General features: G+C 35.2%; 1 protein-coding gene across 6 annotated transcripts in view; it reads left to right on the forward strand.

Moving 5' to 3' along the window:
• Window positions 1–18,733, forward strand: part of LOC148958988 (potassium channel subfamily T member 1-like) — a 91,270-nt gene that overhangs the window by 43,431 nt on the left and 29,106 nt on the right. For 4 of the 6 annotated variants that reach the window (XM_089111587.1, XM_089111585.1, XM_089111586.1 and 1 more), the window contains 5 exons: window positions 8,900–8,953; window positions 11,798–11,877; window positions 14,997–15,096; window positions 15,516–15,587; window positions 17,411–17,459. In XM_089111587.1, coding sequence (XP_088967713.1) covers window positions 8,900–8,953; window positions 11,798–11,877; window positions 14,997–15,096; window positions 15,516–15,587; window positions 17,411–17,459 — 355 coding nt within the window. Of the gene's footprint in view, window positions 1–4; window positions 8,954–11,797; window positions 11,878–14,996; window positions 15,097–15,515; window positions 15,588–17,410; window positions 17,460–18,733 lie in introns of those variants that run through there. The other 2 variants (XM_089111583.1, XM_089111584.1) reach the window with 1 other exon arrangement.

The following is an 18,733-nucleotide window of genomic DNA, read 5'->3' on the forward strand; positions in this document are numbered from 1 at the left end:
TAAAAGCTTTGTCCACTAATACTTGGCTTACGGCGTGTTTTTTTCCACTAACGTTTGGCTAACAGTGTATTTATTGGTTTTGTCCTCGGCAACGTTGTTGTCTCGATAACCAGGTACTTACCCAGTAATCTGTAATGTTTACTGATTGATAAATCCACTGGTAAGCGCCTAGTGGCAACATCATTAATCTCTTTGCTTGCTCCCGGTTGCACTCTGTTTGATAACAAGTTTAACTGTTTAAAGCTGAGATTGAGCCGGTTTGTTTGCTATCACAGAGTTGGTTTTGTAGCTATGCAGACAAGATTACTCATCACGTTTGTTTCAACGTGAAAAATATCCTTTCTCTTAAAGCTAGGGTGACAGGGGCTGGGGGCGAATCACTCCATGAAAATTGCGTACACCTTTCGTGGAAAAATTTATTGTTTGATAAGAAAATTTCTGCAAATCCTTTTGTGTTTGTGGAAATCACGTACGCTATTTGCAAGAGTGATTTGCCTCTCGGACAGAAGAATGTAAAATCATTCTTTTTACAACCGGACATGAATGTCGTATAATGAATGATTGGATTCTTCTTTTATAGATAAAGAAAATTAACTCATCCTCTTTTTCAAATTTAACAATTTAAAACGGATACTTTTTTCTCTCTTATGCATGTACCTACGTGTCTATGGCTGTTGATAGCAAAGTGATACATCACAAGGCTGATGCAATTAAGTTAATTGAAACCGGACATCTCAAAACAGCAAACAAATGATGTTTGGCAAATATTTTGGCCTCTGGTTCAAGCCTCGTGCACATGTCTATGAACGGAAACATTCCTATACTGGACATTTCAAAACGGCAAAACCGTAGTATTGGCTCAATGACTTAGCGTATGGTCTAGGCCTTACGTAAATAACATCTATGAACGGACACTTTCCAATATTGGACACGTGAAAACCGGACACTTGAAAACGACAAAACAATAGTATTGGCCCAATGATATTGCGTATGATTTAAGCCTTATGTAAAAAACGTCAATGAACGGACACGTTCCAATACCGGACACTTGAAAACGGCAAAACAATAGTATTGGCCCAATGATATTACGTATGATCTAAGCCTTATGTAAAAAACATCTATGAACGGACACGTTCCAATAACGGACACTTCATAGCAGTTAACAATGATATTGGCCCAATGCTTTTGCGTATGGTCTAAGCCTTATGTGAATAATAAATGGACGCTTCAAATCAGCAGAGAAATTTTATTTTCACAAAACATTTTTCCTATCGTATAACCCTTAAAAAAGTATCTTCCATCAACGACAAATTTTCAAATATCGGAGACCTTCAACCAACCGAAAATTTCATGCCTTCAGCTAGATCTTTTTTTCAAAAAACCCTTGTCAGCGGAAATTTTCTAATACCGGACAGCTCTTACTGGCAAACTTGTTTTATTTAAGTTTATTTAAGTTGTACATTTTTCAGAGGATGATTCCCAACAACGAACACCTCTAAATATCAGACAAAGGATATTGTTTCTTCATGAGACTAAAATATGATTATAGAAGCCTCAAGACAACGGGCTCCTTCCCTAAACAAAAGATTTATCTATCTTTTTTATTTTCACTTCATAAATTTTCACAGACGTATCGTCACTTCATAAACAAGAAGAAAGTACAGATAAGAAGAACTACAGGCCAATTAGTGTTTTGCCAACTGTTAAAAAGTTTTCGAGAGGCTTCTAGTCAAACAAATGGAAGAACACATATAACCGTAGTTGTTCATACTATTATGTGGATTTCGCAAAGGATATAACACTCAGCAAGCCTTGGGACGTTTTCGGAAAAAAACTAAGCTTTGCATTGACGTAGGTGGAAAAGTTGGTGCTGTCATGATAGGTCTTTCTAAGGCTTTTGACTGCCTGAGGCAGATCTCCTTATAGCCAAATTGGACGCCTACGGCTTCAGTCATGATGCCTTGTCTCTAATTTACAGTTACTTGCATAACACACGACAGAAGGTCAAGGTCAACGGGTCTTTTAGCTCCTGGAAGCAACTTACTTTAGGAGTGCCTCAAGGATCAGTGCTTGGACCCCTTCTCTTTAATATCTATATCAACGATTTGCTTCGTTCCTTAAATAATACAGATGTATGCAATTATGGCGACGATACAACTTTATTTGCTTGTGATATTGATACTGGTAATGTTGTTGCTAGGTTAGAACTGGATTCCGCCCATGCAATCAAATGGTTCTCTGACAATTATATGAAACTCAATGAAGACAAATGTCATCTATTAACATTTGGAAATGTGAGTGATGACTCTATTTCGGTCAAAATTGGCAGTTCTACTCTAACTAATAGTACTGAAGAATAATTGTTAGGAGTTACCTTAGATAGCAAACTTTCATTTGAGCAATATGTAAGTAATCTATGTCAAATGGTCATCAACAAGCTATATGCTTTGTCACCTATTGCACACTATATGGACCAAATTGACTAAAGGATACTGATGTTATCATTCATCAATAGCCAGTTTAAATACTGACCTTTGGCATGGATGTTCCATAGTAGGAAACTAAATTCAACAATCAACAAACTGCACGAGCGAGCCCTTAGGATAATATATAGAAATCAGAACTCTAGCTTTGAAGATCTCCTAAGATGTGATAACAGTGTATCTGTTTATTAGAAGAACTTACAGGCATTAATGATAAAAATGTTCAAAGCAACTTACCAAGAGTGAGATCAGTCATGTATGGCTCAGAAGCTGTTCGATATAGGGGTCCACAGTTATGGTGTACACTCTCAGTCTCAATTAGACACTCGACTTACTTGATTGAATTTAAGACCAAAATCGAAGCTTGGAAGGGAAATGAGTGGCAATGCCAATGTAGGCTCTGCCGACGTTTTGTACCACATTTAGGTTTTATATGAAATTTTTATCCATTCTGTTTTTTGTAATTTGAAGTAGTTGGCTTTTATTAGCCATGCTTGTAAATATTTTACCTTATACATGTATAGCTATTTTATACATTTATAAGCCAACAATGTAAATAAAGAGGTAACAATAATAAATAATAATAATTTTCATTGTTTCAGATATAATTTTTTGGACCTCTATCACGCGTATCTTCGAATAAGTGGCCCTGCCATATTTCAGCTGAACTCCACAACGTCAGTTAATAGAACGTTTTTAATTATCTGTCATTTTTCATCTCTTTCAAAACTGTTATTTTACAATGCTATTTGTTTGGCAAGGTTTGTTTGATTTATGGGAGCTTACTCCTTAAATTTACTGACGCATATTTTGTACATGCTTAGTTGTTTGTGCGTGGCTATGTATAGTGTCCACCAGAGTTAGCAGAAAACTTATATCAAAGTATATTCAGGGCCGTGCCACTGATCGTAAATTGGAGGACCAGCTATGTTTATGAATTTTACTCTTGCCCCCTTTACACCCAATCGTGGCAAACATTTTACTGTAGATTTGCTTGTGTACTTTAGTTCAATGTATTTGTTGTAATTTAAAGGTTTATTTATATGAAATTTGGATAAAAGTGGAGAGGTCATGTTACCCTGCCACCCCCTTCCATGGGGCAGGCCCTGTTATCAAATATCATTTTTGAAGGAAGGAAAAGCATGTTCAACTTTATGTTCTTGATAGAGTCGTTGTTGATGTAGCAACTGTACCTCGCAAGTGACATTATTACCCAGTGCACTAAAACTAAACAAGGGAGTATGGGGAAAAAATTATCATCTTGCTTATGGGCCAGCAAAGTACTTATATTGAATTTAAAAACTGATAAAAAATTTTATTAAGATACTCTTCAAATTTGAAATAATACCCAAAACTTAGGTGTGACCTTTCTAAAAACGCTGTCTAAATTATATTCCTGTTTCAAGTTTCATTTTACAAGTTCCGTTAACATCATTTAAAAAAGTAATGAGTAAATTTTTTTCCCAGTAAAATACATTTTTGCAGTGTTTATAATCAATGTCTCAAAAGCATATCAAATATAAATAGAACTATGAACTTTAGATTTTTGCTAGAAAACGCAATAAACTGACCCAAAAGCAACATTTCATGATAGAAAACGGCGGAATATAAAATGATGTTTAGAAAAAATGGGTCTTCAATCTTGGAATGATGTTTAGGAAAAAAAATTAAGATGTGTGCTGGAACTGCATGATGGCAAAATCATGTGATCTTCTGTTAGTACTCTTTTATTCGTCAATTTGAATGATATAATTCTAGATGTGTAGGAGGCCTTGTTTGCAGTCATATTTTGTTAATTATTCACCTGCAAGACTTACTGTTCTCTTCTATTGTTTTCATTGCCACCTGCAAATACTATTTCTACATATAATTCAAATCGCATCCATATCGCTTTTATATGAAACAGGGTTGTTGTTGGCAGTAAAATAACAGTGATGCTTTATCAAAACCTGTGCTCCAGGTGATGATTAATTTCGCATGTCTTTAATAGTGTCGGCCTTTTATCTTTGACTTACAATACTTTGTCTGATTCTCGACGATGCATTTATTCTCACACCCATTTGTTTTTGCTATTTATTTGTCCATATGTAATAAAATATCATTTTACGTTGACTTGCTACAAGTGCACTGGCTAGTTATACTTCTCTCTGTCTTCCTATTGAAACCTGGTTAACCTCTCTCTGAAAACTAAGAAATTGTTGTATGCGTAAATTGGAGATCAACTAGAATGTACGACATTGCTTTCGCTTTGATTCTATATGTTAAATTGTATGTGGTTTCTAGAAAATATTTTTTTCTGCATGAAGACTTTTCTGCACAAAGACATTTCTGCACAAAGTCTTTTCTGCATGAATACTTTTCTGCTAAGAGATTTTTATAAACGAACACTTTTCTGCACGGATTATAGGAACACTGGAAGTTTGAGAGCTGTTTCCCTTCAGAAGAAAATTGATTTGCAGTTACCTTCTCAAATAGGCCATTGCTCGTGCTTTGGACTGGAGGACTCTCTGCATATATAGGAATTAACAGAAGCAGCTGCTTAACAGAAAAGTCAAAGTGAACAATAATTTTGGTGCATCTTTTCATCAGTGAATAAGTCTAGCTAGAGGAATATTCATGGCAAACCAACCAATATTTCTTTCAGGAAGGACTGGCTGGCTCTTTAGACATCTTCATTCGGTTTTTGCTTTTTTTCCTTCGTCCAGTTTTCCTCTAATTTCAACCTTTCAGGGCTTTAGTTTGAGCATACCTAAGAGATTGGGAGGAAGAAGGGCAAAATTTTCCTAAAAAAGTGTTATTTAAGCGATCTTCGAACGAAGAAGGATAATTGTGTATGTTACCAAAATAACAATACTCTTCCATCAGTATATTAGAAAAGGATCTTTCAATTTTGATTTTTTATGTGCAGTTTTTTGTGAAAATGTTGTTTCTTATAAACCCGAAATCCCCCGAGGATATTTCTTTAAGCCTTTTGAGACCTACAAAGCCTTAAAAGCCGAAATATGGCTGTTTTCATTTCTTTTTTAAAGGTCAAATTTTCTTAGATCGCATTGTTGCGAAACCCTTTCTACGTTATTCCTTTCTCATCGCCTTATCTTTGCTCTTGAGATGGCCCCAACTTACGGGATGGAAGAACTATTCTTCTTCAGTCAGACACTATCTATGTCATATAAAAAGTGGCATGCGTTTATGAACTATATTTCATGCCTTTGCAACTGTAACAATTAAATGGGTTCTTAGTATGACGGTGAAGAACCTGGTAATAACAAATTTGTTGTTGGAGCGATGGGCTAGGCCAAAGGGCCTAGTTCTCGAATAGATAGAACACAAGAGATACTCTAGAGATACAAGAGATACTCCTTCTTTGATGTTATCTCTAATGATTTAACAGAAACACTAACTTCTAAAGTGATAAACACACTAATAACATAACGGAAGCTAATTAACAGGACAATAGGGACCTCACACTACATGTTGACAAACAATTACATTGCTATAAAAGGCGTTCGTTAACACAACAGGACTTAACAGAAAATGTGACTTTAACACGCAAAAGGAACATAACTAAATTGATTACATATAAAGGCCAAACCGTTACACAACTCACATTATAGTCTACTCTGTTAGAGCCCTCAAATTTTTAACTAAGTGAACAATCTCTGGAAATGATGGTCTTACTTCCTCTTTTTTCTTTAAATTTGGATATACAATCACTGCCAAAAGTCTTGGAACACTAACGTAGGTTTTCAAAGGCAAATTCAGCCATCCCCCTCTTCCCCTAGGAACAATGTTGATTTACTATAGAAAAAAGAAAGAGGTTATAGAGTGCGCTTTTTCTTGTATATTGTTTGATATTTTTCTATACTTTCAACATTGTTTTGGGGGGAAAGGGGGGCGGAAGTGGTAGTATTCAAGAAAACAAATGAAAAATAGAAAAGCACAGCCCAAAGTGTTAGGTGTTCCAAGTAATTTTGGCAGTGATTGTAGCTTATCCTTTCTCTTTTATTCTTGATACTAGCTTTTATTTCAGTCTTGCGTTTTTTTTCTTAAGTAGTTTTGTTTGTTGACAACTTAAAAGTAACTACTTACTCAATTAAAGGAAACTTACCAGAACGTTTGGAAAAGTGCTTACGTTTGCAAAAGCTGCTGCCAAACGAAGAAAAAAATAATTATATTCTCAAAATTTATAATTCATTCATTATTTAACCTGTAAATTGAACAGCTCAAAGGGAGACATCCTCTACAGTCTGGCCATTTATTTTGAATAGTCGAAGGAAAACAAACGTCATTGCTGTTATCTGATTTTTTTTATCAAAATGAAATTCAAGTTTGATTTAACGGGATTGAAATTGGTTTGAACTTTGAGCAATCGATTGGCAAGATTGAATCACCTTTGTTGCTTCAACCGATATTTTGTAGCAATAATCTTTGGATGAATCTTAATACTTAAATCTGGTTGGAAAAGTTTGCTCTTCCCGCTTCAACGAACATACAACATTTAGCTTCACCTTTTTTAACGTTTCATTGACTTTTTTGGACATGGTGTTCCAAATAACATACCTCTTTATGTGTGACATGCCAATATTAATTTTTATGTTTCAATATACATAGATCATGTTAGTTTCTCAAAAAATTTTAGGTTCATAATTCGAATTTCCCTTTCATTGTATTTGACATAATGTTTTTCAATAATTTGCATTATATTTCTCTTACATTATACAATGTATGTATGTCACCTGTCTTTACCAGTCATACTTCCCTTACCACGCAAAAACCTTCAATATGGTTTTCTCTCTTTTCATACTGTTTCGTTGTTTCCATAATGGTTGCTTTGTTCTTGTTATGCTTGCTAATTTCATTTAACGCTAGCGACGCCGTGTAGATGACAGAAATCAAACAAACAAAATTTCTTTTGCGTCAGTTGTACTACTATTCATTTTCTATCATCTAAACTCGACTCCCCAACATTCTTCTATTATGAATTATTCAAAATTCTATTAAGACGAACTGTCATTAGAAATAAAACCCGGTCATATTGTATTGGTACGACTTCCTGTGTCCGAAAAGACCTGTTACGCGTGTAAAATAATTCACCAATCAGCTGGTGTTTATATTATCAAGGGCGACACAATATTAAGCGTATATGAGTGTGATTTAGCAGTTTGGAAATGCGATATTGTTTTCGCAGCACATTAGCTGTAGCTTTGAAAAAATCACCAATGTCTGGGCTTGAAAAGCTTTCCTGAAGCTGCTCTGAAGCAAAATGATAGCAAGACGGCAGTCGATTGCAGACAAAGCTTTTTTATGAACTACGTTGCGTTGTTTGGAGGCCGCTTCAACATGGCCAATTGATACTATTATTTAAAAGAACTTTTACCGATTTGAAAAGTCAGTGCAATTACGGTGTGACTTGTTGGATTTTTGAGGCGATTCGTGTGGAAATCTTTTAAGAATATGTTTCCTATTCTGAGCTTAAAGTGAACTCTATCTTTTCTTTCAACTTTATCCAACTAATATCAACAAAAGAGATTTGAAGAATACGATTTGAAAGCAGTTCGTTATTCAAATCAAGGAAATCTTGTTTTATTTGGAGATCATTTGTTTAAAGTTGGTTTTGGGAAATTAGTTTATCCAGCTTTTCTAATAACTTCATCTGAAAACTTCCATTGGAATCCTGGTCGCTTGCATGGCATACATAGGAAATTGTAGTTTGTTTTCCCGTATTATTTAGTTGACGCATACATTGACCACAGACGATTCATGCGATAACCACCCGATGTTGTTGCTTAAGGACAGATGCAGGCAATAAATCTTTAATGTTGAAATCGTTTCTGCAGTTCCCTGTTCAGTTACAGGATGATTTTTTGAAAGAGATGTTGCCGTTTAGCTGACTCACTTAGTCGCGGATAGTCAAATTGTCGATTATACGACTTTTTCATACATGAATAATTGATTCTTTAACTACTTCAATTATCTTGTTTTGCAAAATCACCGCCAAGCACCGAACTATCCTGCTCAACTCCAACGAGAAAGAAATATCTGCAATTTGCTTGTTTGGCTGTTAAAGTGAAATGACATGCACAAGTTGTAATCCGTAGTTCGGATGGTGTTTGTCGGTTTGCTGGTAGCGTGACAGGGCTCACTCTTACCACACAGCCTTTGCTTTCATTCACAAATCGTGTTCGCAGTTTCAGGCAGACTCAAGACACCCATGTGGCGGTACTTACTCCTCTTCAGCGAACGGATTTCATGATGCAGAATAAGCGAGTATTGACCAGGCACAAATCCATGCCAATACCAAAACTTAAAGTTCAAACAGTCGACGAAGAGAAATCATTGTTTGATAAGAACGAAGATGGCAGTCCTTTGAACTATGATTTTTCACAAGCTAATCAGAATTTTTCTGCTGACTCTAGGTACAAACTACGCAACATTCTGACGACAGATAAGCCTTCAGAGGATAAAGAAACGTAAGTCTCAGCTTGTTTCACTTCCATTTCCCTTTTACATTTGTCTTTCAATGTTATCATTACAGAAAACTGTAAGAAGAATAATGTTGGAAGAAAAATATTACCTGATTCTATAGCATGTCATATTCACCTGTTTAAAACTCACATTATCATTTAGAATTAATTCGTTTGTACGCACCGATGTTTTTTGGGTTATTTTGCAAACCAATACTACAAATCATAAAGACAATTTTGACTGTAACAGCGTGAATGACAAAAAATAATGTTGGTGAATGACATGACCTTGATTCAGTTGAAATTTCATATATGATTCTTTTCTTTGTATATTATATTAATTTGATTCTTTAATATTTGTCTGACATATTTTCTCAACAATGACAGACAATTTTATTGATTATTGTAAAAATTTCATAAAACAGAGACTTGATTAACTAAACACTTCGCAAAACTCGCGTGGTAGAATTTTAAAGCTCCCATAGAAAGAGTATTAGATCAAATACGCTGGAATACCTTCAAAAATTTTTTATCTATTCTTAGTTTATCAATGGTATTCTTTTACTTCTATTTTAGATTTAGGGCTCAAAGCTAACTTAAAACGTATCTCTGCCACAAAGTTTTGAATAAATATTCCTTTTATATCACCGTAGTTAGGATGTTTACTTCTCAAGTAAAGTAATTTTTGAGTGCCCTTCCCGCAGAATCCCGAAAATTGTTTGATCTCCCTTCGGAAAAAATTCCCTCAAGATTTTGATGCCTCCCCCAGAAAACAATAAAAATAGGGTGGAGTTTGGGCACGGCACTTTTATTTCTTTTTCCATTGGTCATCCACATGACCTCTTTTTGCCGTGCTCTACCTTCAGACCTTTTAGATAAAGAGAAACTTGCTTGAACATGCATTTAGCATTAAGACAAAAGCTACACAAGGTAACTTGTTTGGAATGAATGGCAGAATCTATAACCTGACCAACCACAAAAGATTTTCTTTTTACTCACAAGGAGAACGAGGAATAAAGCGATGAAAATTCGCTGTTGCTTTCATTAAAATGACTGCTAAATTATGTCTTTAAGCAAACTATGACCTGTTATAAAAATACATAACTGTGCTAATTTTAATTGTGCAAAGAAATTTTACAGAAATACAGCAGTTTCTGGAAATTTGAACAACTGTAAATTGAGGTCAATGATGGTACTGAAAGAGAGTTTTGATTGGGTGCAAACTGATAACGATTCGTGTGACATAGTAAGGACTGTCATTTCACAGAGCATTTTGTATTGATACTGACCAAATTAAATAATAAGTAAGGGCAATTCATTCCTAAAGGACTTGTTATTTCTATCACAGTTGAATTCCTGTCTAGATTGCTCAGCCTTTGTAAAAACGAGGAACATTTTTTGCAAATGAAAAGCATATTTGTGCAAAAAACATGTTCATATGACAATACAAGCAGGTGTCGTGGAGTTATAATATTTCTTAAAATACAAAATTTGAAACAAAGAGAGCGACGTTGAACCTTTTTCAGAATATGTGTCTATTTGAATGAAAAGACGGCTTCAAGCAACAAAAGCTATCGAAATAGCAAAAGTTGAATTTGAAGCAAAAGCTTGAAAGACAGCCATGGTATTTGTAAATATGTCAATGGCAATTGCATGTGCCAAAGGAAGATTTAATAAATTCTGGGTCAAAAGAAAAGGTCATAGCTACTTTTGCACTGGTCTAGTATCAAATAGTTACATGTTTATAGAGTAGGAACATTTTGATGCTCAGGGTATCTGAACCAGGGAGCACTGTGGGCATTGGGGTCACCGGGTCAACGTTCACCGGGGTCACCAAGGTTACAAAGTCTACCAAGGTCATATGCCACTAATATTTTGGAAAATGCTCATTTTCTCAGCAGTTTCCTCTATATGAAGTTTTAGAAACGCATCCCTTCTTTTAAGACATAATGCTTCTTTCAACATGTTTCTGTCCAATTTTGAAATGCTTTTGACGTTGCTAGTCAAAAAATTCCAGAAGTGCAGTTACAGTTTTTAAGTTAAATCACGAAAAGTTTAGCCTGGCTTCAAATGGCAGGTGAAATTACAATGCAATGGTATAGAAAAAAACTAAAACAAAGTATGAAGATAACCACAGAAAAGATCTCTAAAACAAAAGTGTTAAGTGCTGGTTCCTACCCCCAGGACAAATGCATTTATTAAGATTTGAAGCTTCTATTTTGTAATTAACTTAGTAGCCATTTCAAAAGTTTCGCATTTGTTGTGCATGCACGCAGTTATTTGCGCGTGGCAAGTGAATTCCTATTCGAGCTATGCTATTCAATCAAGCTGCGAGCATCAAATAATGAGTAAGTGCTTTCATCATAACACTCGAAAATTGCACCTGTTAAATTTTTAACACGCATCTCCGCTCATCGGAAACCATCTTGTATTAAGCATAGAATGGTTTTCTTGTGGGAAAATTGCTCTGATGCCACGTAGGTTTATGTAAAAAGCGAACAATTTGCCTTGATTAGCTTAAAAGACCATTGATATCCAATAGGGGTTGATAGGTTTGTGTGAATTCTGAATAGCAAATCAGAAGAACGCGTTCAATATTCTGCTGGAAAATTGAGAGCAGCTATGTCATTCCACGTTCTGCCTTTGCTTCTAATACTATAATATCGCGAGGTCTGTGATTTAGCCTACTTGCTAGTGAACAAATTTTTGCTTCTATCTGAATCAAATTCGCTGTTTGTAACTCTGTTTTGTGTTTGTTGTAACATCTTTTGGAAAAAATTAAAAATTTGAAAGAATATTTTTAAGTTTGAGCGAACAACCTTTATAAATAGATCTTTCTTGTTCTTGCAGCGTCAGGGTGAAGTATTACATACACGAGAAAACATTCAGAGAAAGATTAAAGATCATTTTCATCACCAATCATAAGTCGAGTAAGTACAGTACACATATTCAGAGTAAAATCTTCGAGGTTGACCCGTGTACAGCTTTAGAAAGCGTATTTTCTATCTTAAGAATGAGTTGAAAAAAGACAACTATCTTCAGGCATTTGGTTCGGCTCAGATCATGATCCAGTAGTTTTAGTTTCAGGTTCAGATTCAAAACCGAATCCAAATCCAGATACGTATCAGAATGAAGCTTTTATGTTTTATGATGTGAAAACAACAAATAGCAAAAGCATGAGTAATTTTCCTAAGCGATTCTTCTAAGCAACATTCCTTACTACATAGATCATCTCATGTTATGGCTTGACTTTATTCTTCTTGCATCTCTTTGATATAATTAAATCTCGAAGGAATATTCATAAATTTCATTCAACTGAAAAAAACAACATTTATTTAAAAGCTAAATTAATTTACTTGTGAAAGTCTTCTATAAGAATAGTTCTAGTCAGTTTGGCAGTTTTGCGAATTAACGTGTGCATGACAAACAGGTAAATAAATCAATTATGATAAAACTGATACGGTACAAGGAGTACAAGAAATATTGTCAAACTTAACACAATATTCCTAATGCTATCAATTCTAGCTTGATTTTTAGCTTGGCATAAAAGTAGAATGAAAAATCACCACTACAGTCCAGCTAATCTAAAATTCTTAAGGGAAGGGCAGGAGGGGATTCTTGGTCGCAAACAAGTTATCGACGTGTGACCTTAAAATTTCAGTATAGACTGTTTATACTGACACAACTTCACGTGCAAGAAAAACTTGAAATCATCATCACGCTTCCATACGCAACTCTTTTGTAATCTTCTGAAAGACTCTACCTTTTCTTTCTTCTGGAACTAAGTAAATTCCGTAGCTCATCAAAATTCCTCTCTTCTTTCTAAGCTCACCATTTTCATGACAAACAACGCTCTTCATGAAAGTCAACAAAGATTTCGAACTCTTGGCCAACGTCTTTGTTGGCTTTCATGAGGAGCATTTGTTCGACTACGACCAAAAGCCAGGTTTCTATTTTCGGTATGTGGATGACACATTTACCATTTTCAAAACAGAGGCTGAGTGTGATACTTTCCTAAAACACCTTAATAGCCTTCACCCAGCCCTACATTTTACGTTTGAAAAGAAAGAAAATGATTCCTTGCCATTTTTAGATTTTTTAGTCGAAAAGTCTAACACTGGATTCCTTACCAGTGTATACCGCTATAAGCACTTAGTGCACTGATGATCTGCTCGAAATCTAAATTGCACGCTGAACTGGAAAAACTTAAAACGATCATTCTGGACAAAGGCTATCAAGAAGATGGCATTTGATCTCATACTAAGGAGAAGATCGCAGGTTTTTCAGCTGTTGAAACGTTTGGTCCGCAAAAGTGCCCAGTTTATTTGAAACTACCATGGATTGGTAACACTTCCTTGCGATTCGAGAGTCAAATTAGCCAAGCCACAACCAAATGTTCCTTTGCTGTCAATCCTCGGATTGTTTACAGCACTAGAAGAGCCCTTCCATCTATTCATGAATTAACGTGCCAGTGTGATTCTGGCTACGTAGCACGCACAACCCAAAGACTGGAGGATAGGATAAAACAGCATATTCTTTCCAACATAAGAAACAAAACTGCCCCTCAAAGAGAACAGCCTCCTCGATCAAGTAGGTCTAGAAACACTGTTAAAACAGGTGATTCTGCCATCGGTCAACATTTTTTAGACAACCCAGATTGTGCAAAACTCTATAATAACGACGTGTCTCGGATAATTGACAGAGCCCGGTCGTCCTTCCATCTAGCAGTTTTGAAATCGATCTACATACAGACGAAAAAGCCGCCATTATGTAGACAGAAGGAGTTCATTTTCTCTTTTGGACTCCAGTGGTAATTTTTCATTAGGCTCGCGGCACTGATTGGTGAACTACACCGGTCTTGTGCTTGCGTTTTTCGAATTGGCCTATTTCGATCCACAACTGGGTAAATATTTTTCATCATGTTCTTTTGAACCATTTTTTGACATTTTATGCTCTGAGGAGTGTCAGACGAAAGAGCTTTTAGCCAATATGTTGTAAAATGTTTGCCTTTTTCAAAGCCATTTTCAAGTTCTGTACCGCCAAAAATTGTTCAAAGTAGTATTCGCTATTTTTCAGGCTTAGATAATTTGATTCTGGTTGGAGGTATTTCTTCTCCGTTATCTTTTGCTACTTATATAATCATATTACGATTTTCTTTGAAAGTCCACAGGCTCATTTTTCATTGTCCAGATTCTCGTCCTTTGATCAAATTTATTCCGAACTGCGGTTTTGCGTAAAGCGGTTATCAACCAAATAAATCAAAATCCACAACTTTAATAGTTGATTATTCTAAATTTAATTAGTTTTCTTATTTTGCTGTCCTCTACATTCTACTATCATAGGCTCATTTAGCATAAATTATTCACCATGTAAATTAATCTTTGTCATTTTGATTTTAAAATCTGCTTTACATTTTGAGCGCACTATAACTGTTGGCTATTTGCCTAAAAATACTTGGACGCCATCTGTGCTTCAAGACAAAGCGATCCGTAAGACTATGTTACATGAATTAGGCTTGGATTAATGTCTTCGTTCGTTCACATAAAACTACGGTCGTCAACTTACTTAAAGATTTGATCGCCATCTTCATTCGTCAAACGAGTCACGTGCCACCGTTACATTTTCTTCTCGCTTTCATCTCATCTCTTCTTATCTTCTGCACTGAGTACCATATCAGTCATTGTGTCAAACTGGAGCTTCTCTTTTTTTATTTTGGCCCACATCTTCACTTACACAGTTCCGTGTTCTGTTATCAAACTGCACACAAATTAACCTGTCTAAGTATCATTTTCTTTTATAGAAAAATAAGGCACACACTTCATACATTTACAAATAAAATCCAATTAGGTATCAGTTAAATGTGTACCGAGCTCGTTACATTTATTTCTGATGAAGCTCTGTATGCTTGAACGAGGTACTAAAAATTCCTTTTAATGTTTTCGTCAAGTTATTCATTCCTAGTTGTATTTTAATGTTTGTTTAAATTTTAAAATAACCTATCCTCATGGCAAATTGTTGTCTAACCTGCTTTTAATTCATTTCTTCTTAGGTATAAGATGGCAATCTCTGCGCTTTGCAATATTTTTGTCCTCCTGTATGGCATATCTACTGCGCGCCCTCCTGGATACAGATCCAAAAAGATCGGGATGGTAAGTGATGATCGAATTCCATTTCTCGGCGAATTGTCTCTAACATACATGATAAAATAACATTGTATAATGTGTGATATGATATAATCAATTCGATATAAAGTAGTTTCACTAATCATCATTTTATCTTTAGGTCTAGACATTTTTCTAGATATTTCGAAAAAATTCTGTTAATTCCCGTTAAGTCATACCTCGGATGGGTTGGATACTCACAAAGTTGGATTGATTTGAATTTTCCTTCTTTATTCAAGACAAAAGTTGCACCCTGAATAAATTGGACATCGCTAAGTCAGAACTTTCCTTTACATATCTTTGTCTTTTCAATTTTATGACATTAGCTTTAGATTTGAAACAGTTATATGAAGATATTTCTCAATTCTGCCGCAATATATGAGGTATTTTATTTTGTCTTTCTTTAGTGGCGGATGTCCTGAAGATAGACGAAACACAACAAAATGGTGTTGCCCTGATTATTCTAAAGATGATATTCAGTGAGTTTTACTTTTAGATTACCCTTTAAAGAATAACTTTAAGATATATCTTGCATATACTAATGAAAATCGCAATGTACAAATTGTATTACAAAAACCGTACTAAGAGGTTATCGTATTCAATTTTGTTACAAATTGAGAGAATATTTAGAGTGCACTTTCCAAAACAAAACGCTAAAAAACGGACACAGTGCAAGTGATATCACTAGCGAAAATGTCCTCTGAAAGTTTCACAATATAGTAATATTTCTTTACGGATACGTACATCAACAAGGAACGTTCAAATTTAAAAAGATTACTTAACATTTAACATTTACGTTAACATTTAAAAGATTAGAACAAAACAACAAAAACTAAACCCCTTTTCAATGACTACACCTCACTGATCTCTATAAAAGACACACCGTTCACGGCGAAACACCAAAAGGTACCGACACGAGAGCTAAACCGGGTACACAATGTCGAAACGCACTTTTTACAAACAACCTACCTCTATCACAAAATAGAAATGACATTTCTATTCTGTACCTTTATCTCTAATTGACCAAATTTTTAATACAGCAGAAAATACAGCGCATCAGACGCAGCGTGTAGCACGACAATAAACATCTTTGATCACATCGAACGTTGGGAAATTTTTATAGTTACAATTCTGATCTGTTTTTCAACCTAAATTGAAAATTTGAACTTCTGACGTTATTGGTAATCTTATGTAGGCCCACACTCAACGATGGGTCCCACGCTGACAAGCAACATTGACCAGCATTTTTTTAACTTAGTAGCTGATAGGGTATAAATATGATAAATAAAAATAATAAATAGTCTGAAACGGCAGAAACTCGATCCAGTCTTTTATAGAGATCAGTGCTACACACATGCAACTCCATTCTCCGTAACATAAGGTCATTAGTTTTAAACCTAATGAGAAATTGAGAATTGTCGGCTGATCAAAATGCGTTTTTGAAGCGATAAAAGAGGGCCAAAAATAGATTATATTTTTTTATATCAGAATGCAAGCTCATCTTTAATTTAGTCTTACTGAAAAGTTTTTTGCTATCAGTAGAACCTTTTAGATTTTTCGTACCAAAATGAAATATATTACAGAAAGTTTTATATTTTATCTTGTTTGTGCAAGTCATTATAATACTGATTTACTTGTACCCTTAAAACTGCAATTTAGTCTTCGGGAGCTAATTTATCTCTAGAGGTTATAGAATAGAGCTTGAGAGAGAGGGTGGCTTAGAAAATACAGAGAGAATTCATTTCCAAAACTGTAAAGACCCTTGTCAGTCGTAACATCTCTCCTCCGTTTTTACTAAATTTCATGTCTTGAACCTAATTCGTCAAATTTCTGAAGCGTTAAGGCTGTTTTCTCATATTCACACCAACTGGCTAAAAACCATTTGTTCAAGAAACTCATACCACTTTGTTTCTGTCTTTAAAAAAGCCAGGGGAGTTAGAAGCTAAACCGTGACAAAAAATTTTTATATTAAACATTATATATTACCCAAAATAATCACAATTGGCTTATCACCTTGTTTTTGATAGACTTTCTTCAACAAGATGGAACTGGGTTTTATCGCTTAAGGCTATAAGGGCTTAAGGCTTATTTCGAATTTCTGTCTCGATCGAAGTAGGCGATTGGAACTTCAGTATAATAAAGTCGGTACTTCAGAGAGCTTAACCTTTAGATATCAAAATTTTGGTCGAAAAAAATTCAAAATTTTTGAAAAGTTAAGAGTCATGATTTTAATTTTTGATTCATGATTTCAGTATTTAACTGTTTTATGTAGATTTTTGCTGATTCTAAAATTTTATTTCAGTATGGCATTACTTTGGGTAGATCGGCCTATAGGCATATGGGCCTTCCAGGTGGGCGATTCTTTTGATTTATTGTTTATTTTTGTTATACTTTATTCGGCGCTTCTGCCGGACCATACTCTTGGAAACACATTACTTGATTTCCCTGTCTGATGTCATGACCTCTCAAAATCTGAGATAGGTTAGCATCGCAACATAAATCATTTATAAACGAGGATAGGGGTAGTGGAGATCACCATGAGCAAAGTGGGTGCTAAACGTTTACCGGGGCTTAGTGTTGATCTTCCCCGAGTATTATTAATCTATTGAGATAAATCCCTCATCGCCACCATATCTCCTACGCCCTTGAAGATAACATATAAACATTCTGGATTCATTTGGGAGTGGCTCTCTTTCATCACATCTATCTTTTAGATATTTGAAAACATCTTAAGAGATTTCATAAACAAATATTGGCTAATCTAAATTCTTAAATTGATCTCCTAGCGAAAAATTGCAATCATTTCGTATAAGCTAGGCTAATGAAGTTAAACCTATTAATCATAATTTGTTTTTTCAAATATATTATTAGGCATTTCAGCATTTGAAAAATTAAATTGAAACACAATACAGCTGTGATGTAAATTTGACGTCATAGTATAATTTGAAGGATCTCATCTTCGTACGGCAAGTTGCGTATCGGAGATTCGCTATTCCAATATTATAGTTCCCCATTGGTACCTCGAGTCTAATCTTATGCTATTCAGAATGTGAATCTGAAGCATTTCAATAGCGAAGATAACGAGCAAACAGGCCTAGACCAATTCAATATGAGCTTCTTTGAAAGCCTATTAATTCAAATGAACTGGAGTTTGTATTACCCTACCCTGGGTACCAGACTCCCTCTATATAAGATAAGAGAGAGTCTGGTTCAATGCGCACCTCTCCTCGTTCTGATGTGCCGATATTGACCAATCAGGATCAAGTGTACATATTTCTGTACCTTCAAAGGTCACAGCGAAACAATAAACGTAGCTCTGGTGTAAAACCACAGAGTAAGAATAACTCTCCCAAACAATTACCTAATGATAGTAAAAGCCAAAGAATGAAACTCGGAGAAGCAACTTCGAACCGTCCACTTCTATACACCAAAATCGTGTACAGCCCTACCTGTTCGACATCGAGCATTTTATTACAGACCTGTAAGCAATCGTCTTCATCCAAATATTGGATGCCAGCATTCCAACATTGCGCGTTGGCAGTATTCCTGTCCGTTGTGATGGCGCGTTGTGTAGCAGCTGGTTAATCCCCGCTTTATCTTTGGGCATTCTCTTCCAAATTGATTT

Source organism: Rhopilema esculentum, chromosome 11, assembly GCF_057945365.1.
Source record: "Rhopilema esculentum isolate cy_ngs chromosome 11, ASM5794536v1, whole genome shotgun sequence".
Lineage (NCBI taxonomy): Eukaryota > Metazoa > Cnidaria > Scyphozoa > Rhizostomeae > Rhizostomatidae > Rhopilema > Rhopilema esculentum.